The sequence below is a fragment of the Melospiza georgiana genome, chromosome 3 (genome assembly GCF_028018845.1).
Source record: "Melospiza georgiana isolate bMelGeo1 chromosome 3, bMelGeo1.pri, whole genome shotgun sequence".
NCBI lineage: Eukaryota > Metazoa > Chordata > Aves > Passeriformes > Passerellidae > Melospiza > Melospiza georgiana.
Window position 1 is genome coordinate 6,237,685 of NC_080432.1, and position 26,006 is coordinate 6,263,690.

A 26,006-nucleotide genomic window follows, 5' to 3' on the forward strand; every position below is an offset into this window, starting at 1 on the left:
ACCATTGGCAGGGCGGCCAAGAAGGCGGCCGCCCATTGGCTGCGGGGCCCGCCGGGCTGAGCGCTGTGGGGCGAAGGAGCGACCCGGCCCGATCCTTATCCCGACCGTGATCCCGATCGCGATCCCGATCGCGAACCTGGGACCCGGCCCGGCCCTGCTGCCCCGGCCATGCTGTCGTGGGGAGCGGCGGGCGGCCGGGCGCTGCGCTGGGCGAACGGGCGGGTACCGACCCGCGGGTTCCGCGCCTCTCCGCGGGCGCGGATCGCCATGCCCAGCTGGGTCATAGACCGGTACGGCAGCAACGACGTGCTGCGCTTCACCAGGGAGATGATGTTCCCCATCATACACTTCCCGAACGAGGTCATCATTAAGGTTCACGCTGCGAGCCTGAACCCCATCGACCTCAGCATGAGAAGTAAGTGCCGGGATGGCAGGGGCTGTGCTGGGACTGCGGCTCCGGCGGCCCGAGCGGTGCCAGGGCAGCGGCAGTGACCAGAGCACCGGCCTGGCCCGGCAGTGACCAGGGATGGCCCAGCAGTGTCCAGGGATGGCCCGGCAGTGACCAGAGCACCGGCCTGGCCCGGCAGTGTCCAGGGGTGGCCCGGCAGTGTCCAGGGGTGGCCCGGCAGTGTCCAGGGCACCGGCCTGGCCCCGCAGTGACCAGGGCTGCCTCAACACACGTGTTTCCCCGAGCCCTGTGGAAAACCGCCGCCTCTTGGCGACTCCACTTTTTTCAGGTTCTCAGGGAAGAACGATACAAAAAGCCACTGACAAGAGTGTGCGTGTGTGTGTTGAGAGGGTGAACTTCCAATTGAATGATTGTGGTGCTGCTCTCTTGACCGAGATACGCCCGGCCAAGGCGCAGCGTTCCCCTTAAGTGATGCTGTATTTTCCCATCTCCTTGAGGTGAATGGGGCTGGTGGTCCAAATTGCTGCCAAGTCGGCATGTGTGACCTAAGGCAAACCGTGGTGTTCATTGCCATGCCCATCCTAAATTGGCATCTGGATACGTGCTGTCGTCCCGCCCGGGAAATCTGTCTCTTTCACTGCCCGGCTCTTTGTATTTGACACATTTAATTAGGTTTTTTCCCCCAGTTTCTGGGTTTGAAACACGAGAAGGAAGTTGTGGTAGTAGAATATCTTGTATTTCCTGTAGTGTAGAAGTGCTTACATATTGAATCAGATTCAGTAGAACAAGCGAATATATCTGCAGGAATCACAGCTGTAATCTGTGTTTTGGGGCTCTAATAAATGAAATTTTAAAAATCTTTGAATATAGGTGGGGGTTTAGTGATGGGACATTTCCTATCTGAGGATTCCTGTTAAGACACTTTGTGGCATGATAGGGCCCCTAGGTGGACTTGTCCAAACACTTGAGTGGGTATACATGCCCAAATGCAGGCTCTTTTTAGGCTGAGCACTGTTATTAGATGGGTAATTCTGAGACTTCACAGTGCTTGTCTGTTGGTTACTGAATAGAAGTCCAGGTTACTCATCTTAGGCAATATGCCTTATTATTTTTTACACTTGTTCTTTATCTCTAAAATCTGTGAAAGTGTGAAATATCGCAGATTTTTTGCATGCTTCAGTTATAACAGAAATGAGGCACGTTATGGATAGGCAATGCTTTCTAATTGGAATTGCACAGTTAACAAATGAGCACTCAGTGTGGTGTGTTGTGGTTGATTCCATGTTTTGCAGGTGGTTATGGTGCAACTGCGTTAAACATGAAGCGGGATCCCCTGAAACTCAAAGCGGGCGAGACTGAATTTCCTCTGACTCTTGGTCGAGATGTCTCTGGTGTGGTTATGGAATGTGGACTGGGTGTGTCTTATTTCAAACCTGGCGATGAGGTGATACCACCAATCTCTTATTTTATTTCTTTTTTTCAAAATGTACACTTAAAATATCCTATGAGATGTTCAGCATTCATTCTCCTCATAATTATTTTTTTAATGCTGTTGCACTCTTAATAAGGCCTGTCTGGCAGTAAATTCCTAGAATACTTTCTTCCCTTCATTTTTTTCTGTGAAAAACATGATCTCATGGTCTTTCAGAGACTTGCTTCTGCAAGTTAATGTCCCTTCTGGGTTTTAGTTTTTGGACCATTGCAGCAGTAGCAAGAGTGGAATTTGTTTGTTTATAAGTGCACAAAGTGCCACTGTTTTTAATTGAAGGTAGAACTCTAACAAGAAGGGATTTGTTTTTATTTTTCTTAAGTAACTTGGAGTAGGAACTTTGGCTTAACCCAAGAAGCACTTCATGGGTGCCCACACAAATACTGATACTGTTTGCTTTCACCTTCACCAGTTGCTTTCACATTTCACCAGTTTTAGCATAGCGAATCCTGATTCTGCACCATCCTCACCCTGCCAATCTGAGCTTTTCTGACATGGGAGTAGTTTGGGGGGAGTTGAAAAATTATGTCTTATGCAAAATGCAATGGTACAATTTATTTACATAGCCCTCCAGTCCTTCATGTAGTCGGTTTTGTGATTTTTTTTTTGGTGTAAAATAAGCTAAAACTGGTTTTTGATAAACAGTGAAGACATTTTGTGAATTCGATAAAAGATTTCTTCAACTAAGGAATCTTCTGTGTACATACAATTGTGTGCAAAGCTACAAAAATTGATAGCTGTTTTCTGTTTGGTTTTAGGTGTGGGCAGCAATTCCCCCATGGAAACAAGGCACTCTGTCAGAGTTTGTAGTAGCTAGTGGAAACGAGGTAAACTTCCAAAACTGGCTAACAAAACCTCCAAGTTGTAAAGACTGGCATTTTTCTTCTTCAGTGTCTAAGTAACTTTATTTCTTGGTGCTTGGATTGATTTGTACTCCAGCTAGTGTGGAAGATGGCTGAAAATGTGCAGTACACAGTCTGCAATTCAGTGAAGCTTTTTAAAATATTTCACTGTCACATAGGAGCTGCTGTGTGACTTAGTTATGGTTTTATTTCAGGTATCTTTTAAGCCAAAGTGTCTCAGTCACACAGAAGCTGCTGCCTTACCATATGTTGGTCTCACTGCGTGGTCTGCACTGAACCAAGTGGGAGGACTGAACCAAAGTAACTGTAGTGGGAAAAGGTAAGTAAACAGTTCTGGTGCCAAAACTAAGTTCTTCATTTTTGTATTGATGAGCTGCTTGTAAGACATGTCCAGCAGTGATAAAGGCTGTTACACCATTGATAAAGATCAGCTGTCTGAGGATGATGGATTCTGTCTACACAGCTGCTGAGAGAGGCTTCTTTAGAGGAAGGCTCAGGTGACATCCCTGTATAGAGGTAAAAAATGCCCACCCAGAGAAGTTGTGGGTGCCCTCACATCCCCAAGTGGAAATACCTAAGGCCAGGTTGGGTGGAGTTCTGGGCAGTCTGCCCCAGTGAAGGGGGTCCCTGTGCTCAGCAGGGCATTTAGAACCAGATGATCTTTGAGGTCCCATCCAACCCAGGCTGTTCTATGATTCCAATCCAATGTATATCTAATGTATGGGCTGTACAGAGAATTTGAGGATGTTATCTCCAGGAATTTGTATGGACTTTGCCCTTCTGCCTGTTAAGACAGGTAGCCAAATGTAATATCCTCTCAGTTGTACTGGCAGCTCACAAAAAGCCCTCTCAAGGACAGAGATGTGGTTCACTCACTTCCTGCATGCGTGGGCCATTTGGAACAGACTGGTTTTCCAGCTTTTTGAGAAAAAGGAGCAGGTGACTGACTCTTATTTGACCCACAGGCCAGAACTTTGATGAGGTCAGGAATGCAGACAAGAAAAGGAGAACGTACAAGACGAGCAGCCAGTCAAAGAGAAAAATTGACTTTGTTTATCAGTCTGTTGATCTGACAGTGGCAGATGAGAAAAAATGCAGTGAAAGGTTGGAGCAAATACCATTTTTCTCCTGATAATTGAAATTTTCAGTTATTTTGACCTTTGGATGTTTGAGTAAATAGATAGCAAGATCTTCAGAATGGAAATAAGGACAAAAGTAAAACTATGGGAGTTGAAAAACTGTAGTTAAAATTACTGTACTGCATCACAAGTTTAGGTCATGAAGTAATTACTGGGCAGCAGAAGTCTTGGATGCCTGACCTCTTCTTATCTTGGCTGATACTTTGTAATGCAACACATTGCAAAGAACACTAGATTGATTAAAATTCTTCACCCGCATCTCTAGAAGACAATAGAGTGAGTGGTCATTCATGTGTCACAGTGAACTTCATCATGAAAATATTATGAGTAATTGTTATTTGTAAAGATAAACAATGTTTTGAGAAGATGAAATTGCAAAATTTAAAGCACTTTCAAAGAGACATCATTGAAATTAACTTCCAGCTAGTAATAAAATTCTAGATAAGATCACCTTACTTTTTAATTTTCAATATTTAGAGTTTTTATTATCTTAACTTTCATGTGTAAATAGAATTGACCTAAAGATACACTGATAGGCTAGCCTTGTTTAAATTCTCTTTCCAATCTTCAGGTAAGTGTTTGGAGTGTTGACAGTAAAATTGAAACTGCATTTGTAATGTGTCTTTACATTTAATGTTTACTTTCATGTTCCAAATAAATTTTTAATTACTCTGTCAGCAAAAACCCATTTTAATGTACTTTAAAAATATTATATTTCCTACCTATAAATTTTGAACTGTAAAACCAGTAGTGAATGACTTATGTGATGGTACCTTTTTTCCTCCTCAAATAGTGCTTGTAGGAAAGTGTTTAAAGTGCATTGAAGAGGCTGTGCAAAATTATATTCCATGAATCCTCAGGGCAATAATTTAAAAATAGAACAGTTTAAACAGCATTTCCTACTTTCTTTAGATCATATATTTGGTAAGAAGTTACCTACATGTGTGATTTTGTGTCAGTCTTTTTGTCTCCTGTAGTTGTAGGTAAATAGCTATGTAGAGGGGTATACATGCACACAAAAATGTCTTATTTTGGCAGAGCAGCTGTATTCCTTGATGACAGCTCCTTCACTGGTGCTTTAGTGCAATGTTAAGACATCTTAAAAGCAGCAATATTTTTCTGTTGGTGGATATTATTGTTCTTTTTGCCTCTTTTGAGGTGTTAGCATGGGCTAACCAGAAACACTTGCTGTGAATCCAGTGTCTGGCTGTGCATTGATCTGGCAGATTATCTGCTCCATCTGCACATACTTTCACAGGTTATGTTCATAGAAGTTCCTGAAGTGTGCTCTCATTGTTTGTGAGCCCTCCTGCAATTCCAGTCATTTTTCCATAGCCTTTATTCTATACCACTCTAATTAACGTCCATATTTTTGTAGAAGCTTCAATGTTCTTACTGTCCTTAAATGTTCAAAATTACTGTGTTGTGTTGAAGTTCTCTGTGGCCACCTGTAGCTTCTCATATGTGCCACTGAACTGTTTCAGTAGAAAGTTTTCATATTCAGTAAATATGTTTGTTCAACACTAGCTATTCAATATCTTGCTTTCTGTATTCACAAAATGCGTGACAGAAACAGACCTGACAGTTTGAGAAGTTATTCAAAGTGCTTACATTTCTTTTAAATAAAAGTCTTTATGTAAATACAGAGGCAATATCTTAGACTTTCACGTATGCTGGGCAGAGATGCTGGATTCTGTTAATGTAAGCTACCAAACAGACTCCTGGTTCATGTGGTTACAGTGAAAATTTGAATGGTTTAATACCCCAAGGAAATATTTTTTCAATGTCTGTATGTTATGTTATCATTTTATCTGTTGAGAAGTACAAATTGAGTCTAGGTTGTAAAACTTCTTGATAGGGTAAACACTGCTTGATCCAGGAATAAATTTCTTGAGGACATTTTGTTGGCATAATTAAATGAAATATAATTTTGTATCTAAATAAAGTTGATATATTTAGTCAATATATTAATTTTTCAACTATATAAAATCACTGCATTTATTCAATTGTTATCTTGCATGTAACTCAGCCACTGAAATTTTTTAATTATTTATAATCTGGAGAAAATATTAGTCCTTGATCTGTACCCACTCCCCACCCTCTATGTGTTCTGGTGGGGGGCACACACAGCTGAGACAGGTCCTGCCTCTCTGATGCTCATTTCTGACCACACCATAACTCCAAGCAGGGCCTAGGGAGATGGGCCAACCTTTCAAATCTCATGGTGTGCTTATTTGGAGAGATCTGCTCCCTGTGATCATTGGAGCTGCTGAGCCCCGTGGAGGGCCTGGTGAATGTTGTGCCTCTGTCAGAAGGGAGGAAAGCCTGGGCTACAAATGTTCTTTTTGTTCTTTTGAAAGAATTGGTTCTCTTGGATCCCTGCCCAGGTCAGATTTGTTAATTTGGTCCCTTGTATATTAGTTTACTCCTGAGCTCACACTTGTAGTGAAAACAGGTAGTTTCTATGATGTCTTTTCTCCTGGCTGTGTTTTCCTGAGGCAGTGCAACAAAACTGTTCCTGCTTTGGCACTTGCCACCATGTATCATTCAGTACTGTCCTAACAGGTCCTGCACCTTCAAACACCACCCCTCTTACTTGTGTGTCCTGCTGTTGTCAGTGCTGCTGGGCTGCTGCAGTGGATCTCCTGTGCAGATGTGGTTTGTCTCAGAAATGAAGAGCTTTCTTGAAGTCACAGTGTGTGGAGAGAGTTTCAATAATTGTAAGGTGTGATAGAAAATTGCCCATGTAACATAGGAACAAACTGAATCTGGAAAGTATTTCTACCTGAAGGAATCCTGAAAGGCTTTTATTGAAGGAGAAAAAAAAAAGTCCTAGCCAAGCTGCTCCCCAAACTGAAAATGTTACCTAAAATCCTTTGAGCAAATTGTACTTTTTAGGATGGCAGCTTTCCTCCAAATATGTAGTGGAAGAAATGCCCTTTAACTAAGGAGTGAAATTGTAAAGGCAGTTTGAAAGGGTTTTTTTGAAAGGATTTAATTGTGACTGTCCTTTTTAAGGATAAATATGGGTTTAACCCAATATCTTGAGTGTAGGAGCCTTTTTGAGTGTACTGAAATCGGAATATGCATGTTGCTCTGGGCATCTGTTTTTAGAAGCCTGGTTTTGAGGATAAGTACATTTTGGCAGATTTAAAAGCTGCAGCTTTGTGGTATTGTGGTTTCGTATTCTTAATCTGAATTTTGCAGCTTGGATCAGTGAAATGGGAGGGAACAGAATCTGATCACTTACAAAAGGAGCATTTTAAAACGGATAGTGTGACCAAAGCCAAGTTTCTTAGGCTGCTTCAAAGAACTTTTGTAAACTGAGACTTCAGATTGTATACTACAGTTTTGTACTGTAAAAAGCAATTTCCTTCAACATCTTTTACTGTGAGATTTAAAACAGGAATTTCACCAGCTTCTGAAGATTCAGAGATTTTTCTGGCAAACAGAAGCTCTGAGAAACATGATGTTCCCCAATCCTGTGCCAGGACTTCATCTTGGATCTTCTTTTTGTCCTAGAATTAGCAAATGGATCCAAAAACAAAGCATTGTTTGCAACTTGAGCTGCAAGGTTTTATTACTAATTCACTTTCTGATGTTTAGTTATTTAATAAAATATTTGGATTAAATTTTTGAACAGCAATTAGACTTCTAGCAGTAAGGTCCTCACACAAGTTAACTTGTATTAATTTTTTTTTAATTTAGGGTTATCAGTTAAAATGAACTCTCAGTTGCTAATAATTTGGCAATATACTCTTTCATTTTGTTGCTTGTGTGCCAGTTCCCACAAGCTGGCATTTACAGGGTCTTGTTGAGATGTACTGGAAGGAACTAGAAAAATTCTGCTTTTTTTTCTAAAGAAAAATACACCCATCTTTATTTAATAAAAATTAAACTTGTTAGTGGTGAGGGTACTTCATTGTATTTTTGTCTTTTAGATAAACATTATGCAATATGGGAAAATTATGTTCCATATGTTCTGCAGCTCACACTCTCCTTAAATAATGTGATACTAAACTATTTTTTCTCTTAGATAAGACCATTTTTTGTAAAATGCTGGTGAATTGCATTTTTTTCTTTAGGAGATGTGACAGTGGACTCTGGGAGACAGGAAGGGCTCTTGATTGATTTTGTCCCAAATGAAACAATTATGTTTGGTGAAGTGAGGACAGGTACAGGGGTTTTGAGTGATAGAAGTGCTACTACCTGACAGCTCCACTGCCTGAATTTAGGGGAAAGCATGTCCAAGGAAGTCTCTTTGGCTGTGCTGAGCTAATGCTTTTGGCACAGGATACATGATCAGCAAGTCACATTTTTGGCTATCAGAACAGTTAACCACTCTTGAATAACACTGAATGACAAAACCAATCTTTTGCTAAAAATAATTCAGTGTCAGAGATGTATAATAAACATTAGAATACATAGTTACTTCAGAGTTTATTTAAAGAACTATTAAATATATTTTAATTTTCTCTTACAGAATATTAATATTAGGAGCTTCAGGAGGAGTTGGTACATTTGCTGTACAGGTAATATTATCCAGCATGCCCAGGATGAATCTTCAAGCATTTCAGCACAAAAAAAATAACAGAAGTGGAATTGAGAAAAGGAATAGAGAAATAGCAAGCTCTCTATATAGCAAGATTAATAGCAAGATCAGTCTGCCTGATCAAGAAGATTGATATTTCCAAAAGTAAAGTATTTTCAGATATATTGCTTTCAATTTATTATGTTGTATTATTTTAAAGTAAAAAGCAGGGACTTTGAAAGAAAGGAGTTGTGTGTAAGATCACATTTCACAATTTGGGTATAGGAAATCTCTGATTGGTGTAAATTGAAATATGTAGGCTGTTCTCAATATCTTTCATTCAGCTCTGCACTCTCTGAGCAGAACTTGGGGTATGAGTAGGAAATCTGATGGAGAATGTCACCTACCACAACTGCTGTAGCTGGTGAAATGGTGTGAGAGGCCATCAGGCTCTTGTGTGCAGTGGCTGTAAAGCACAGAGGCTTAGATTTACTTTCCCTCACTGTCTTGGGCCTGCTGTCCTTTTGTCTGTCTGTTCAGTAGCTCTAAACTTTGGAAAGTCAACACGCTCTTTTGTTGCTTCATTAGTTGTGGAACATCCTCTTTCATGTTCTCAGTTAATTTGCGAGTTTTGATTCCGATTACCATCATCTCATGCTGAAAATCTTTCTCTTGAGATTATAAAAAAATACAGAAGTTGGGTCATTACATCACTGCTTTCTGTGTTACTAGGCCATAAGCACAGTGAATTTTTTGTGGTATGCTATTTGCCTGGTCTGTGATAAAGCAGGTGACTTTCACTATGAAAGACTGACGAGCCACTGACTAGTTACAATTTGTAACTGATCAATCCTGGATAAACTAAGTTAATTAACCTGGAATAAAGGTAAAAAGTGTTACTGTGAATGAAAAAATGAGATGCTAAAAAAGATAAATAACTAGCAAAAGTCCTTTACTTTGCTATAGCTTTTGGAGTAGAAGATAACCTGATATTGTCCCTGGGATAAATCAGACATGATTTCCTTCTTTTTCTTTTTACTAGTACTTAACCTATTTGCAATAATATTAAACACTTAAAGGGCATATTTAATAATATCTAATGGTACATCTGGTGCCAGTTTGGTTGATTGGCAACTTGGAAAGTATGTCTTGGTGTATGTTTAGCTGGTAGACTAAACATACAGATGGCAGACTGAGAGCCTTATTTTTCATGAGACCTGGTATCTTTCAGTGGCATTAAAAAAAGCCCACACTCTTTCCTTCACATCAACTCCTCCCTCCCTACAACCACCTTAAGTATTGATAAATTCAAGCCATTATTTTGTCTGTGGGATTTGTGACAAATTTTCCTGTATTGGAACAGTCTCCCCAGTCCCTATTAAAGGTGCTCATTTGTTATATAAATATAATGAGATTTTGGCTTTTTAAGTAGCTCTCAATATTTCACAAAATTTTAATCTTTGGACTTTTTTTTTTATACTTGTTTTTAGCTAATGAAGGCCTGGGATGCTCACGTGACAGCAGTTTGCTCTCATGATGCCAGCACACTGGTGAAAAAGCTTGGAGCAGATGATGTGATTGATTATAAATCTGGAAATCTGGAGGAGCAGCTTAAAACATTACCCTTGTGAGTGTTTGTGTTGCTTTAATACTGAGATAAAGTGTAGGGAGATAGAATATAAGAAAATAAAGATAGTGTAGAGAATAATCTTACCCCTAAGGAGTTGCAGCTGGGCCAATTATCAAAGATTAGGAACAGGCCTGACTTTACCAGGCCACAGCTGTACCCAATGAGAAGAAGAGTGCTATAAAAGAGGGGGTTGGGTGGTTGAGATGGGAACTGGAGTTGGTGGCTGCTTTGTGAAGAAGAGTCAGTGCTCAAAGGAGCTGTCCACAAGAAACACCAAGGAGGTATTAAACTTTTGTAATAAAGAAACAACAGTATGGAGCCTCTGCGATAGGATGACAACAATGAAAGAGTTGGTGGTCAGACCTTCTGCCTTTTGATTGCTTGACTCTATCAGAACTCCCTAAATTTTTCCCCGTTTCTAAAGCATTATGTTGTAAAGTAAATTCACCTTTTTGAATGCAGTTTGCAAGTGAGTATGCCCAGCACAGATTTCATTGTAACACTAAGCCAGTTAATTGGGAGACAAGCTCACTTCCATGTGCTTCTCTTCAGTGACTGTAATATGAACAGTTTTGTAGCTTCCATCCAAGAATCTTGGAGAATATACAATGCATGAATAAATTGAAATAAATCTCTGAAATCTTGAATGAAGCTGGTAAATATAAACTTGATCTTGTAGAGGAAAGAACTGTATTATGAAGAAGCAGTGACTTGCCACTGTGCAGTGCAACTGGGAGTAAATTTCTATTCTGTAACTGATACAGCTACCTCTGAAAAACAATCACATTTATCTTGTCACAGCAGCTATGTTTAAACTAGCCTGGGATTTTTCTCTAGAACAGAAGTATTTTTTGCTTTTGACATCTTCCCATCTGTTTAAACGTAGTCTACTGTGACTTGTATTTGAATATGATATTTACACTGCTCTTTTTAGCTAGATTGAGCTAACTTTCTGGGAGAGGAAACAGAAGCTGTTTGACCTGTGGAAGAATTTTCCTGGTAACTGTGCTAAGAAGCCACGTGCCCTGTAACCATAGTGTTATTGTCAGCAGGCCTGAGGGCAGTGACACTGTCTGTACAGCAGGATGGACTTTGCAGTTGGGGCAAAATTTGCCTTTGTGAACACTTTAAATGCTAAAGACCCATTCTAGTGAGTGACCCTTTCTAAGAGACATCAACAACAGTGTCCTGGGGTGCAGTTTGATGATGCAGCTAGGCTGGTCAGTCAGCTCTACTGAGTGGGATGTTCCTACTTCCCTCCCCTTTGCAGTTGTACTGACTCTTCAGAACCCACAGTCAGCTACTCTTTCCAGGAGCATTAGTTTTCATGGTCTTCTCTTGTTGGCAGCTGTTACATGAACTGAACTTTAAACATGAAATCACACCCTTGGAAGACAGGCAGCAAAACCATCGTTCCAGAGAAATAAGGACTTTTCTATTTAATTTGCATTAAGTATTTTCTCTCATATTAGTAGATTATTTAGATTAGAGATATGTGTATATACATATCTATTGCAATCTGAGATTGCTGGAAATTTGCAGATGAGAAATAGTTGTGCATTTAACAGAACAGGTGCATAGCTCCCTATTGCCCTATTCAGCCTTTACAGGCTCACATGCTGATATAATGAGAAGGAGCACTGAAACTGTGGCTTTTTGCCAGAGGCTGCATATACCCATTCCATGGGGGAAGGTTTTAGTTCCTTTGCATTGTTAGGTTTAATGTTAAATAGGTAGATGTGAAGAAAAGAGCTGTCAGGAGAGGTAAAATGGCCCCTAAATAAATCAGGAGGTCAAAAAAAAAAAAACTTGGAGAAGTGAAGCTGAGAAGTAGGTCACGGAAAAGATGTGAGGAAATAAGGGTTAGTAGAATAATTTGTTTACGTAATTTTAGCCACTGGAACTGACTTTTGTTGAGTACAGGATGTACAAGAGCTGTTCGTAGTTGAGGGCATGAATCCGGACTGGTTTTTACATGTACATATCATATTGTTCAGTGCTAGACCTCAGGACTGTTCCAATAGTCCCTGTGGGAGGGCTGAAGAGACAGAGCTCTAGAAGGCTTTAAGCAAGTACAGAATGTAGTTGTGCATCTAAGTTTGCTTTTTGGAGTTTAAGTGTACTTTCTAAATAGCCTGTGTCTGCTGCACAGTGAATAGGCATAACCTGTAAATTTGAATCCCATTGTACATTAAGCTGGGACTTTTCTGAAGTCTTTGGACTTTCTTGCTGCTGTCTTGCAGGCTGATTTTTTTTTTTTTTTTTGCTTTTGCCTTGCAGTGACATGTAAAAATGTGAACTATAGCTGATTTCTGCTATTAATTAGCTTAATTACAGTGAAGTTATTTTTCCCATATCAAGATTTTAAACCTGTTCTTTGTATGTCTGCAGGTTTGATTTTATCCTAGATAATGTTGGTGGATCCACTGAGAAGTGGGCACTAGATCTCTTGAAGAAATGGTCAGGAGCAACGTATGTTACTTTAGTGACACCTTTCCTGATCAATATGGACAGACTTGGAGTGGCTGATGGCATGTTGCAAACAGGAGTCACTGTTGGTTCCAAAACTCTAAAGGTATTTTACAAAATCCTATGTACTTTGATATTTTGTAGTACTTTAGTGACTGCTTCTGTGGCTTGGATGTCAGTCAGAGCTCATGGAGAGGCAGCTGTTGCATTGTCCTCATATGTCATTAAGTATACTATTCTTTTTCTTTTCTTTTCTTTTCTTTTCTTTTCTTTTCTTTTCTTTTCTTTTCTTTTCTTTTCTTTTCTTTTCTTTTCTTTTCTTTTCTTTTCTTTTCTTTTCTTTTCTTTTCTTTTCTTTTCTTTTCTTCTTTCTTTCACTGAAATGTGTTGGGGTGGTGCTTCTGGGTGTATGTAGTAGTTTGGGGAGCTTTGAAGTTTGATTCCTTATTGTGCTTTCCATTGTGGCCTTTTCCATATGGCCTCCCTAGCAAGTCCTGCTGACAGCCAGGGTTTCACAGTAAACACAGCAAATCCCTGCCTCACTGCAGTGGGGGCACTTTTGTTACTTGCTTTAGGCTGCTCAGGCTTTCTCTCAGAACATTGTTCTGTGACTGATTCTCTTCATCCTGTTCCAGCACCAGAGTGTAATAAGCGTGGTGGAGGGTGGCTGGGAAGTCTTTCATCTCCTTCATGTTCATGTGTCTAGATGGTGATACTGATTTTTCTAGTTTTCATAAGTGGCTCTTAAAACATTCTGCCGGTGGCCAGATCAGTGGGGCTTTTTAGAACTTTTCTCTTTCTTCCCTATGCTTGTGTACTTGCTCTCCAAATGAATGCTTTTTGAGCAGTTGCTATGGTATTCCTGCAAAGGCTTGGCTGAATGGGATTTTAAGTCCTGCAGCAGTACCTTCTCAAGAAAGCCCAAAGACAAGGTGAAAAGGCAAGGAGAAATAATGTAATATTATTTCTCAGTGTGCATGTTTCCATGATGAAGAAGATCCTATGCCATATATAAAAATCACCTCTTTGGCAGATGATGGCTTTTATTCCTGTAATGACTTACTCAGAGGAGATGCTCTTGACTTGTGTGTGTGAGATCTTCCCAAAGTGCTTTTCATGTGAGCTGCCATCTGTCACTGGACAGTGATGCCTTTGGCAGATATTATGGTGGAAAATGAAGTCACTGATACTGAAGGGGACGGTTCTAAATGTCACATTGCTGGGTTTATTTCACCCCTGTTTTGAGTGTACATGAACACTATATAACACCATTTCTTTCTTATGTAACAAATAATGCTGTTTCTAGCTGCAGAGACAAGGTAATTGTTTTTCTCTACTAGCTGACTTGTGCAATTAGACACACAATTCACCCTGATCCTATTGTGGTAACACAACATCCTGGTCTGTACATTTAATCCACATGCTTAGGTGCCATTTTTTCAGACACTAGCATATAATTTCCATGTCTTTTTTTTAAGTTACTTCTTCAGAGATTCTGTCATTAATTTTAGTTCCCATTTCAGTTTGCTCTCATGGTATTTTAAGAGATTTGTCATCTTTCTTGCAGCATCTCCTTAAAGGAGTCCATTATCGGTGGGCGTTTTTCATGCCGAGCGGCCCAAGTTTGGATGAAATAGCAGAGCTGGTTGATTCTGGAAAGGTATGTCAGTACTGGTTACTTGGGTGCTTGTGCTGAAAGAGATGCTGCTTGGGCTCAAAAGTGGTGTAGTTCACTGTTGAGAAATAAAGTGTTATGAGAGTCATGGTAAGGTAAACTGGTTAAAAATCAACTTGTTCCAGTTTCTAACTTCTGCCCTTTGCCAGGAATTCAGGAGTTCATAATGCTTAAGACTGTTCCGTTGTCTCCTTCTTGAGCATACTTTTTAACAACACAAAGCTTACAAAGTTACAAGTAGTAATGTCCAGTGATTATTTTTGGCAGTGGGAGTAATTTAATATGAACTCTACATGAAAACTATGTTTTAAGAGGTCTCACTTGGTTCATTTGGGCAGAATATAAAGATGGCTGTGTACCTGCATATGCAGAATTGCTTAGCCTGGATGGTTGGGCATCCTGTCTGTGGTTTGCACAGAACTAGAATATTCTGGTTATTGCAGATAATAGATGATCTCCATTGGCAGAGTGGTGACAAGAATCTTGTTTTCCATTATTTCAGTGCTACAGGTTCTGTGTTTGTGCTAATTCAGCACAGGGACTTGAAATATTGTGAGCATTCATAAGCTTCTGAAGGAGGAGGAGGAATCTTAGTGGACTTGGGGGGAAAAGCCAAGACAGATTAAGTCTGCTTTTGTGATTTTTTCAGGTTTATGAGCTTGTTATATTATATTGTGAGAGTGACCAGTTGATTTGCTATGTTTTGGATTGTGTGGTGATATAGGCCCTAGCAGTGTCCTCTTTGGGAATTTTGGCAACATGAAATTACCAAAGAGTAGAGAATATGGACAACTGCTGTTAATCTTTCCATGTGGTAGATAAGCAGAAGAGTAAGCAGAGTCTGTCATGACTGCTGGTAATTCCAGCATGTGAACTGCTGTCTTGTGCTCAAAATTTGTGCATATTAGTAAAATTTAGATCTCTCAAAGTCTAAGTCTTTATCCCCCTTTTTTGGTATGCAATATGTTCCAGAGTTTGGAAAAGAGTCAATAAACTGTTCTTGTACTGAAGACCTGATTGCTTCTGTTTTGCCACCTCAGTGCTGCTGCTAAGAATAGAAAATTGTCTGCTTGGCATTATGTCCAGTGCTGTAGGCAAAATCCTGTGGTCAAGAAAAAAGCTGTAGAAGGTCCTCATCCTGCATTCAGTCACACTGCTAAATTAAAAGTGTCTTAGAAAAAGAAATGCCCTTGTCTTTGTTCTTATCATTTGTCCTGTTCTCAGCCAGTTGCAATTTGTTTTGTGTTCTGCTTCTACCTTGTATGCAAAACAAATGCAGACTATGCTCATGAAAGCCTCTTGGGAAACAGCTGTTTATGCAATAGAGATAGGGCTTAATCAGTGTTCTGTGCTCAATAACCTGGCCAGGTGAATTGCAATGCCACTTGAAACGTACGTCAGACATACATGGACGTCCTGATGTACCTCTGGCTGTAAGATGATCATGAGGACAAAGATGTTTGCTTGGTCTTTTATTCTCTGTGCAAAAACAGGTCCCTAATGTCAGACTGTTTGTCTGCAGAGTCATTATTCTAGCAGCATTTTACTCTATTTTGTGCAACGTTGTAAACATGTGAGCTGTCATCGGGATTTTATAAGAATCAGTTGGGTTCCATTTAGACAGATATTAATGAGACTGTGACGTTTCTTGTTTAGACACAAGAGTTCTCGTAAAAGGACAGACCATCCATTCAGAAGAGAGTAGGTGTTTGGGAAAAAAGGCAGGAGAGAATCACTGGAGAAATTGTACCACAATTTCCTATAAGTAAGTGAAATGTTTGTGTTTGGATAGGAAAGAATAAAGGAGAAATTTAAAAAAGCAGAAAGCAATGAAGTGTTTCAAGAAGCTTGGGGAAGCCAGCAAACTGAGCTCATGTGGTTGAACTTGTTACATTTGAGTGAATATTTTTGAGTGATGCAGGGTTTTTTTTCATTTAAGTATTTTCTGTTAAAGACATTTTAATTTTGAGATTGTATGAAATGAGTAAGAGAGCAGTTAGAAAGCTGAAAATGAGAGGCTTTTTTTCAGGAATAAATTATATGAGGGGATTAAATGTAAGAAATTAAAAAGATATGATGGTTTAAAGAGATGTTACAGTAAGTGAAGCGTTGAAGAGCATATCTCTGAAACATTTACAGATAATTTTGATTTGACAGTGTTTCTCCTTACAGTCCTTCTGCACCAACAGAGATTTTCAGTTCTGATTAGTTCATCATCTTCCTTTGTGAAAGGAAAAGGATTCTCAAACCTTCAGTGAATGAAGAATAAGCAATTTTGTTTAAAGTTACTTGGTTTTCACCTGGATGATCTTTGCAGCAAGGAATAGAGATTTGCAAAATGTCAGCTCTGAGGAGGAGTTCTTTTAGCAGCCTTTTTTTAATGGTGAAGTAAAGGAGAGGATTTGATGAGTTGGTAGTACAAGAAAAGAGAATAATTTTCCTTGTGTAATTTACCTGCACGTCAGTCAGTTCTGGGAATTGTAGAACCATTTTCAGTTTACAGGCTGTTTTCTCTGCCTTGAGATGGACATCTTGCAGAAATACTATTGCAAGACTGAGGGGCTGGGAGGCTGCTACAACAATTATGGGCATGGAGAAAACCCAGTATTTCCTTCACAAATTTTAGAGAGACTGGCTATTTTCTAAACTACTGGAGAATAATCCCTGTTGTGGTTTGAATTGCAGCAGTTAATTGTGACCCAGTAAGGACTGGTTAATGTGAGATCCACCAAATGAGTTGACAAAGCCCGTGTCAGCTCTGTATCTCTTTCCATGGTAGAAATTACAATTCTCATCTCAAGACAGCTGAAATCAACAGAACCTTTAATTCAGGACACAGATCTGCTGGCACACTGCTCAGTGAAGCATCATCACTGAAAGGCTTGTTAGGAATTAATTTGGTGTATTTGTGGTCAGTGTTGTGGGTTTAACATTGACAGTTTTGGTTTTTGCTGCTTGCCCAGCATTTTCCTCCTAAGGACATGTCACATAGTCCTTGCTGAAAATAGGCCAAATTCATGTAAGTATTTAAGGCTTGGTGGAGGCTTGGTAGAAGCTTTAACTCATAACTGAGCAGTTACTTTGCCTTTTTGAAAGCCTGGTGGAAGAAAGCAGGCTCAGAAGACTCCTTAGTGACACAAGCAGGAGCACTGAGTGTGTTGTGTGTTCCTGCAGGACCATAATAGGATGTGGGCTAACATGCAGCCCAACAGAAATGTGGCATTTTCATTTTAATTCAGTGCTATTTAAGTGCAGTACAAGTGTGTGTGCAGTGTTTCTTGTGATTTAATACTCTTTCATTCAGAGCATTGTTGCATCAGATGGGCTGATGGGTGAAAGTTGTTTTTGCAGAAGGAAGGCTAAACGTCAGAGTCTCCAATCATGAAATGAATAGCTCATTCTCTCTGATATTTGCTTTTAAGATAGATGTTCCAGCACAGGCACCCTTAGGAAGAACAACTTCCTGCCTTTATTAATGTAATTTGTGAGTAGTGTTGATTATACATTTTGCTGAAGGCACTGGATGCTTTGGACTCAGCACCTGCTGCTGTGGTTTAGGGAGCAGGATTCTGACTGTTCTTTGGCCCTGCTGTTGCTTTCTTGTGCAAAACAAATCACATAACCTTTTGCTACCATAATTTCTTGGTCTACTAATGAGGGCTAATGCCCTTTATTCACCTTTGGTGATTTGCTCTGAGATACCTTGCTAAAATGAGTATTTTAATTGTCTTCTGTTCCTGGTCTTTCCTATTCAGGAGGTAAATAACACAAATGGATGGATATGGTCATGCACTTTGACATGCTGTGGGTTCTGAGAGTTGTTTAGATGGCCATTAGGTCTTCACAGCTTCTGGACTGTGTATCCTAACCTGCGTGTTGATTTGCTTCCAATTCATCTTGTTGCAGTTCTGCAAATAGCTTTTCCCCTGGCCCTTATTGCAGTATAGTTGCATTTCTCTCAGCTCTATGAATATCAAACAGTGAACGCAACATTGAGTTCTTGAATGTTCTCCAAACATGGCATCTATAGATGTGGCCTTCTGTACAGTAATTCCAGACTTTATGACTGTGCTAAGGTATCCTCAGATCCCTGAGAAGTTGCCCTTGTGTGGTACCTGCTTTAGTCTCTCTGAAAAAAGGCACTGGGGTACCTAAGTATAGGGGTTTCTACACTTAAATGTCTCCATTAACTAGAGATCAGTCCTTCTTCCCACTCCCTGTAGTCACTCATGCTTGTTCTGATGACCATCTTTCTTCATGCTAAATTGCAAAGCTTGTACCTTTTTTTTTTTTTTTTTTTTTTGCTTTTAATTTTGTGTTTTCCCGTTGCAGTGCATTTGTTTGCCAGGTTGGTTGGCTAGAGCACAGAGATGTTGACCAAGGAGGGGTTGCTAAAAGCTCTGTTCATCCTTTTCTCATCCAAAAAGAAGCTCTATCTGCATTTTGTCACAGCCACCAAAAACAAGCTGCTGTGATTTTTATGAAAACATACCTGCTCCCTTCCCTCCAGGACCTGGTGGCTTGGCTATGTGCTGAGCTGTGTGTGTGATACATCACAAAGTATCTGTGAAGGGCACCAATGGAAACTTTGTACACTGTGGGGAAATAGGGTTTCAATATGTAAATTCACTTACACCACAATGAGGTCTGGAAAAAAAGCATCATCACCTACCAGGCATTTAATCAGATGTGTTCCCTTAGCCTGATGTAATTGTAAATTGTGTGGTAAGCCAGGCCTGGTGTTCTGAGCTCTGGCCTCCTGGTGTAGGAGGGAATTGTGCCTAGTGCAGGGGTGAAGTGCACACAAGGCAGCCCTTGTCTGCTGTGAGTTTAGTTTGCTGAGACTGGGAAGATGTGGATCATGCAGCACTAATCTTCTAATCTCTACATACTATATGCTTTCATATGTAAATATGTATTTATATTTAACTGTACCAAAGTTGGTTCTGCCTTATGTATATGGTGACATTGACCCAGATTGCTTTAATTACCAGCATAAATATCAGGATAACTACCAAGAATGTGCCTTACCAGGGATTCTAGAAGAGATTAATTGTGCTTTCCTTTAGCTAACAGTTTTTTAGCATGCTCCAGTACTAAACCCAGCATCTTCCTTATTTCTACTGATGTAAGCTTGGGCTAGGCTGGCACACACTGCAGTTCTGGGCTTATCCCAGTTTCTTACTGCTCTTTATTGTGTTCTGTAGAAGCTGTTCTGCCAGGGCTAATTAACCAATGACATTTTGAAGCCTTTTCTACACTCTGAACTGTACCCTGATAGCCTTTTTAACTGGGATTTTTCTGCTAGCATTTTAATAATTGTACATGAAATATGAGTTCCTGTGGGCTGCTGTTAGAGATTTGATATAAAAAATGTACTTTGGCTTATTAACCAAACATAGAAGACCTGATAATGCAGTTGTTGGTAAGAGGTTGTGGGATTAGACCCTGGAACACATGCCTTCCATTCCCATGTCTTCACCACTGCAGCACCATTTTTGTTATGGGTGTATTGTTTGCTCAGTTTTACTTCTCTTAGGTATTTGGGACTGAAATATCATGTATGTGCTGTCCTTTAATGTCCTCATGGATGAAAGTGCATATTCTCTGAAATACAAGTTATTAAAAAACACAGCAAGGAAAGCTTTTTATAAAACATTCAAAGATGGGGCTCTGAGCAGTCTGGTCTAGGGGAAGGTGTCTCTGCCTGTGGCAGGGGAAGTTGGACTGAATGGCCTTTAAAGGTCCTTTCCAACCCAAACCATGCTGCAATTCTATGCTGGTACTGTGCAGTTGCAGATCTACCTGTACAAGATGTGACCAGAGCCAGCTGTTGCAGAAGATGAGAACTTCATTCTTTGTCTTCAGTGAGAGCTGACCCTAGCCCTTGTTGACCTTGTTGGCAAACAGTATGAGGCTCAGCATACGTTGTTGGATGCCTTTTTAAGGGGAAGAAAGAATGAAGAAAGGAGTGAGATTTTGATCCAAGGAGCATGGTACAGGAGTACCGTAGAGAAGATGCTCAGCTAAAGTAGGAGTGTCCCAAAACAGCATCTTTTTTCCCCATAGGATGACAATAAAGTAACAGGTGGATAAACCAATTTTTTAGTTCCAGGACAAGGACTGTTCTTTTTAATGATTTCTCTTCACAATTCTTGTTGACATTGATGAGAGACTCACTGAACACCCAAGGAGACTCTAAAGCTCTGAATTTGTGCTCAGGGACCACACTTAGGCCCGGTGGTAATTTCTGGAGGAAGATGCCTTTGTCTGTGAACTCAGCTAGTCAGATCAGCAGGCAGGTCTTTCCATTACGGCAAGCCCTCGGGAGGACACATCCCAGCTTTTGTTCTGTGCATGCCGAGTTCCTTTCCTGGAGGGTGGTGTGTGGGAGCCTGAGCAGCCTCACCAAGCATAGGAAGGGGGGAGGCACTCTCCCTGCAAGGCTGCCCGGCAGCTGTGACACGGCCATCCTTTGCAGACCTGGAGGAGAGCCAGTGCACTGTCACTGTCCTTTGAGACGGCACTTTTGTCCTTCTGCGCTCCGTTCGTCGCTCTCCTGAGGCGTTCGAGGCTCTCGCTCTCCCTCCAGTGGCAGGAAAAAGCTCCACGCTCACTGGAGTCACTTGTTGCTACTATGACGGTCGAAGCCGTCTCCATTCCTTTCATGTTTTCTCACTTGTCCCCTCCTAAACTAAAACTGCGTCCTTGCTATCACAGAAGGTGGGACCTCCAGGGGTGGGCCTGACTGTGCCATGAGCAGAGTGCGTTCCTGCTGACCAGTCAGCTCCTGCCAGTGCTGTTCACTGCCCACTGCATTCAGGGCTGGAGTGGCTGGGACACGCCTCTGTGATGTGTGTAGGATAGCCTTAATCAGCATCAGCAATTACTCTTTTTATTTTTCCAAACACGTGAGTTCATTGCAAGAGACCTGAGATTCATTTCTATAGTATGTCCTGCATTGGAGTGAATGAAGAGGAAGAAAATACCTTTCAGGCCCCATCTGTTTTCAGATAAACATTTCAATGTGGGTATGTGTAATCCTTTCTCTCCCAGACTTTAGTTTAATCCCTTTTCCCTGAACAAATAGGTGTCCTCTGGCAAGGAACTGATGCGTGTCTGTAAATAGGCAATGTTTTTATTATCCAGTTAATCTCCATTTAGTATCACACATTGAACAAACAGCAGACGCTCCCCTACTTGTTTGTCTGTTCACAGGAAGAAATTTTATCTTAGTCAGTGGATTATGGTAAAGGCTGAGTGAATCACTGTGCTGCAACATGGTCAGCCCTTTCAGGGTTATTCAAACAATGGGACTGTCCAGCCAGCCAGATAAAATGTTTAATGCTCTAGATTGCCAGGATCATCAATTTGGTATTCATGTCTCTCTATAGTACTGCCTAAAGCCAGCATTTAAATGAAGCTAGAGGTTACATCAGTGTAGCAGATGGGCTTTGAGCATGTGGTGGCTGCAATACACACGGTGTTTTAACTGTGAGGTTGAATTCAGGGCTCCTCTGAATCACTGTGTCACCACTTTTCAAATGCAATGTTTTAAACTCTACCCAGCAGGCTGAGGATGTAACATACCTCACTCTGTCAGAGTTAAAGTTGCAACCTAGAGTAAGGGACTGTGGATTAGCATAACTGTGAAGTGTCTTGTTCATGTTTTCTCAGTTGCTGCACATGTCTGAAATTAACTTCTGCCTTTCACTTGCACTTCACATCCCTTGTGCGGCTGCTCTGCTTTCTTCCCTGAATACTTTTCCTCTCCTCCTAGCCTGTTGCCTTGTCAGGGTCATCTGTGTCCATGCACCAGCAGGCTGGATTTCTGTATCTCTTTTTCCACCTCTTACTTGAAGCACAGCTTTGTGCACAACTGCCACTAACAATAAGAACTGTACAAGTCCTTGACTCAACAAAGCTCCTGAACTGTGTTTTCCCAAGCATCTGCTGTGAAAGCAAGGGTTGGTCTTCCTCAAAACACTCAGTACAGACCAGCAGCACGTTCCTCCTGATGGTCACAGCAGCTGCAGCTGCACTCAGATGCTCAGTTTACCCCAAACCATTGTCTAATTCAGTGGTTTTGCTGCCTTGAGTCCACGTCCCTGACTTTGCTGATGTCCAAGACAACATCTTCATTCTGTGCTGAATGCTGACCAGACATGAGTTTGTCTTGAACATGATCATTTATACCCGAGATTTTTTCCACAGTTGGGCTATCTTTGTGGCTCCTCTGCCATGTGGTGCTACTCACTTTGCTGGGGCTTGGGTTACAGACATTGTCCAGGCAGAACAAGGGAAATAAATTAGTAAGCCTTGTACCTCGCTGCATGGCAACTTTGAGGCACTTGGTGATTTGGTGACTTTATTTTTTTGCACAGTTGCTGTCACAGTGATTTGTCTGCAAATTCTAATGCATTCTTTGGAGGGAATTCATTAATTCCTGATTTTCTGCCATGTGAAGTTTCACACTATGGCTAAGCTTGCCTTGACAAAATGAAAGGGAAAATCCAGATGATATTAGGGGATACTGTGATGCAAGTTAGAGTACTGATGTCTTGGATTACTGGTATCATACAAGCAAAGCCAATAGTTATTTAAGTGCAAGGAGTGGATGTTAAGGTAAGGCACAGTGTATAAATGAAGAGGAAATTAGGAGATCTAAGAAAAGGACCTCCCTGAGCATGGACAGCTATCAGAGAGCATTTGTTGGGCTGCTGGGGAGGGTGCTGGGTGGTCAGCTCTGTTGCTAGGAAAGTGTGTGTGTGTATGAAAACCTTTCCTTGGTAGTGCTGCACACTCACCTTCTAAGCAACACATCTGAAAGCAAAACCCTTTGTCATATGGTAAAAGCAAGGCAGCTTTTTGGAAGGCAGCACCACTCCAAAGCTGCACATTGTTTGTGTCCTTATTGCTGCTGTATTCCTTTTCTGTCAAGCATATCCTGCCAGCAGAGAGAAATTACCAGTTCTGGCTTATTCAACAAGAGAGGGTGCATGCTATGAAGAAAATGCAGAAGATATTTTTTCCCTGACACAAGGGAAAAGGATCTTCTTCTAGCACTGTAAATAGTGTGTTTGTTTGGATCTTCAGTACTTCAAGTCTTCATCACTGCAAGCACTAGCTGCAGACTCATGTTCTGGTCATTATTTCCTCTGATAAGAGGATTCTGTTCAGTGCATCAGTGCAAGGATATGCACTGAGCTGGTGTTACAGGATCCAAGGTAAAGGACCAACCTCAGGGTAGGCAGATCTTTGGTAGGAGGTGTGACGGGTACTCTTGTAGACAAATTATTTGTTGGCATTTGGAATGCTGACTCAGAACTTGACAGTAGAAAATAACCTCTTCCCTTGGACCAGCAGTGACAAATATTTTTCAGAAGAGCTGAAAGTCCTTCTGCTTCTTTTGGTACACCATGGCATCCAAAGAAAATGATTATAGGGATTTCAGGCTCCTTAGTTAATAATGGGGAGGGTGAATAAGTAGTTTTCTGTTGTTAGAAATGAATCTGAAACAATCCAGAAGGCCACTCTACAAAATTAATGTCAAAATAGCAGTTGATGCAAGCTGGACTTAATAATGATTTATGCCTCCTGGAATACACAGTGGCTGAATTTTCAAGTGGCGTTAAATGATTCAGCAACAAACATTGGTGGACAATTTTTTGTACTTTGTTTGTGGTCTTTTGAGGGTACTGAGCCATGTACTGATGCAGACAGGCTTCAGATTTGTAGGTATCTTTAAAATATCTGACATTATGAGAATTCTTGAGTTTAACAAGAAAACCAGTACAGAAATATGAGGAAAAAAATATTTTTTCTGGAAGTATATCATTGTGGACAACAAAAAGTTAAACCATAGTGTCAGTTTTTGAAATGATGTAGAAGTTAGAGCCTTATGTGGTGACATTAGTGGGAGAGGCCCCAGATAAGGGCTCCAAATTGTACTAGTAGAGGAGTTTCAAAACATGGACAAAGAGCAGCAGAAAACTTTCTTCTGGATCCAGTAGTATCCCTGAAAAATCTTAAAAGCTAGTGGCTACATGGCTAGTTCTGTCCTAAGTACCATAGAGAAACCTCCCTCCCTTCTTCATACAGTTTTGAAGTGTGAGGGTGATACATTAATTTATACTCTATTCCTAATATAGTGACATTTTTTCTTTATTCTGTAGATTCAACCAGTTATTGATGAAGTCTTCTCATTTTCTGAAGTTCCAGAGGCCTTTCTGAAGTTGGAAGGAGGACATGCACGTGGAAAAACAGTGATCAATGTAATTAGTAGACAATAAAGTATCTCTAATCATTATTCTGCCTGCAGTCAGTCCTTGAACATGAATTGGCATTCAGTGAGTGTTTCTTTTTTAAAACCTCATACAGGATGCATAACTTACAAATCTTGTTTTAGAAAAGGCTCTGATTCCTTCATACGCTGGCTGTTATTAAGCAGACAAGACATACTAATGCCTCTTAAGCATTTCTGCCTGAAAACCATATTAAAAATGTAGTTGTGAATTTTGCAGAACACCCCTCACTCTTGGGATAAGAGGAACAGTCTGCAGCATTTTCTTTTTGTATATCTTGGAGCTTTTGTTTTTCAGGTGTAACTCCTGAAATGGTGAGGCAGACTCTTACCTACTTGTCTATAGAAACCTGTGCTGTTTCTCCTTGGTTTTCCTACTTCTGTTTACCTTCACTAATGCAGATTATTACTCAAGCTATTTCATTCTTAGAACTAAATGGTCACATCACTGTCTCAAGACTGATACGTCAATCTTGTTATGTCAACTCTCTCATGACACAGCTAATCTAAACAGAAGCATGGAACAAAATCGATCTGTACCTGATAATTATTCTAATTGCTCAGCTCCTGGCCCAGATTCAGCTGACTGCAGGGTTTGTGCAGGTAGGGTAGACATGATTTTGTGTCCCTGTTCCTGCTGTGTCTCATCAGAGCTGGTGAACCCTGGAGGGAGTGTTTGTGTCTGGTGGGCTGTTCCTCAACTTGCCATTTTGCCAGATGGGCTATGGAGTAACTTCCCCTGCAATTATGCAGGTGGATTGAAGGAAAGTGGCAACTTCTTAAGTGAGAGCTGTCCATTTACTGCAGTACAGCTGTGGTGATGCACAAACCATGTCATGCAATGCTTCCACCAGGGGACAGAAGTGGCAGCTGTGTGAATGGTGGCCCTGTGCACAAGTGCTTATACAAGTGCCTGTACAAACATGTGCAGAAGATTCTTCTTGCGTAGAAGAATCACCCATTCCTCAGAGCCTGCAGCTATTCCACACTATGTATTCACTCTGGGGCTGGCTGTGGCAGAGGAATTATGAACGGAGATGGGCAAAAGATGAAAGCAAAACTAACCATAAAATGTATTTTTTCTACCTTTAAAAATGATTTCAGTAAAACATTACCTAACTTAAATTTATTTGTAAAATGCTATATTATATATAGCAAGAGCACATCAATATGACAAAGTACCACTGTTTGGAACCAGTAACATCATATTTTCTATTAAGGACTAAAAGCAGCACATTTCAGAGAAACAAAACTTCAGTGCTTCTTTACAAAAGGAAGAAAATTAGTAAGGCACTTCCTCTAGGGTGCTAATAGCAAAAGCACCAGTATCCTTTGAGGCAATACAATAGTAATGAAAATGTTAATTTTAAACAGATTTACTATGCAAGACAAAGGCCTGGATGCTCCTCAGAGCAGCTTGTAATAACACTGGTCTAAGCCAGAACAAAACACAGCAGCATAGTACCAGAGTCTGTATTTTACCTTTTTGCCAACATTA

The 26,006-nt window shown here is 40.6% G+C and overlaps 1 protein-coding gene across 2 annotated transcripts; it reads left to right on the forward strand.

Annotated features, from left to right (window-relative positions):
* Positions 1 to 58: 58 nt before the first annotated feature.
* On the forward strand, positions 59 to 24,511 carry RTN4IP1 (reticulon 4 interacting protein 1). Of its 2 annotated transcripts, none has more exons than XM_058021509.1 (9): positions 59 to 415; positions 1,702 to 1,853; positions 2,657 to 2,725; positions 2,956 to 3,080; positions 8,384 to 8,432; positions 9,922 to 10,058; positions 12,453 to 12,636; positions 14,098 to 14,190; positions 24,381 to 24,511. In XM_058021509.1, the coding sequence occupies exons 1-9, from the start codon at positions 169 to 171 to the stop codon at positions 24,495 to 24,497; spliced, it is 1,173 nt and encodes a 390-aa protein (XP_057877492.1). In that variant the 5' UTR covers positions 59 to 168; the 3' UTR covers positions 24,498 to 24,511. The 2 variants fall into 2 exon arrangements, with proteins under 2 accessions (XP_057877492.1, XP_057877493.1); XM_058021510.1 differs by lacking the exon at positions 24,381 to 24,511 and adding an exon at positions 15,862 to 16,022.
* Positions 24,512 to 26,006: the final 1,495 nt, after the last annotated feature.

Excerpts from the sequence above, each read along its gene's own strand:
- RTN4IP1 (XM_058021509.1), top strand. The coding sequence starts at position 169 with ATGCTGTCGTGGGGAGCGGCGGGCGGCCGGGCGCTGCGCTGGGCGAAC. Across the intron at positions 2,726-2,955 it reads TAGTAGCTAGTGGAAACGAG|GTATCTTTTAAGCCAAAGTG; the intron begins GTAAACTTCCAA and ends GTTTTATTTCAG. Across the intron at positions 14,191-24,380 it reads AGCTGGTTGATTCTGGAAAG|ATTCAACCAGTTATTGATGA; the intron begins GTATGTCAGTAC and ends TTTATTCTGTAG.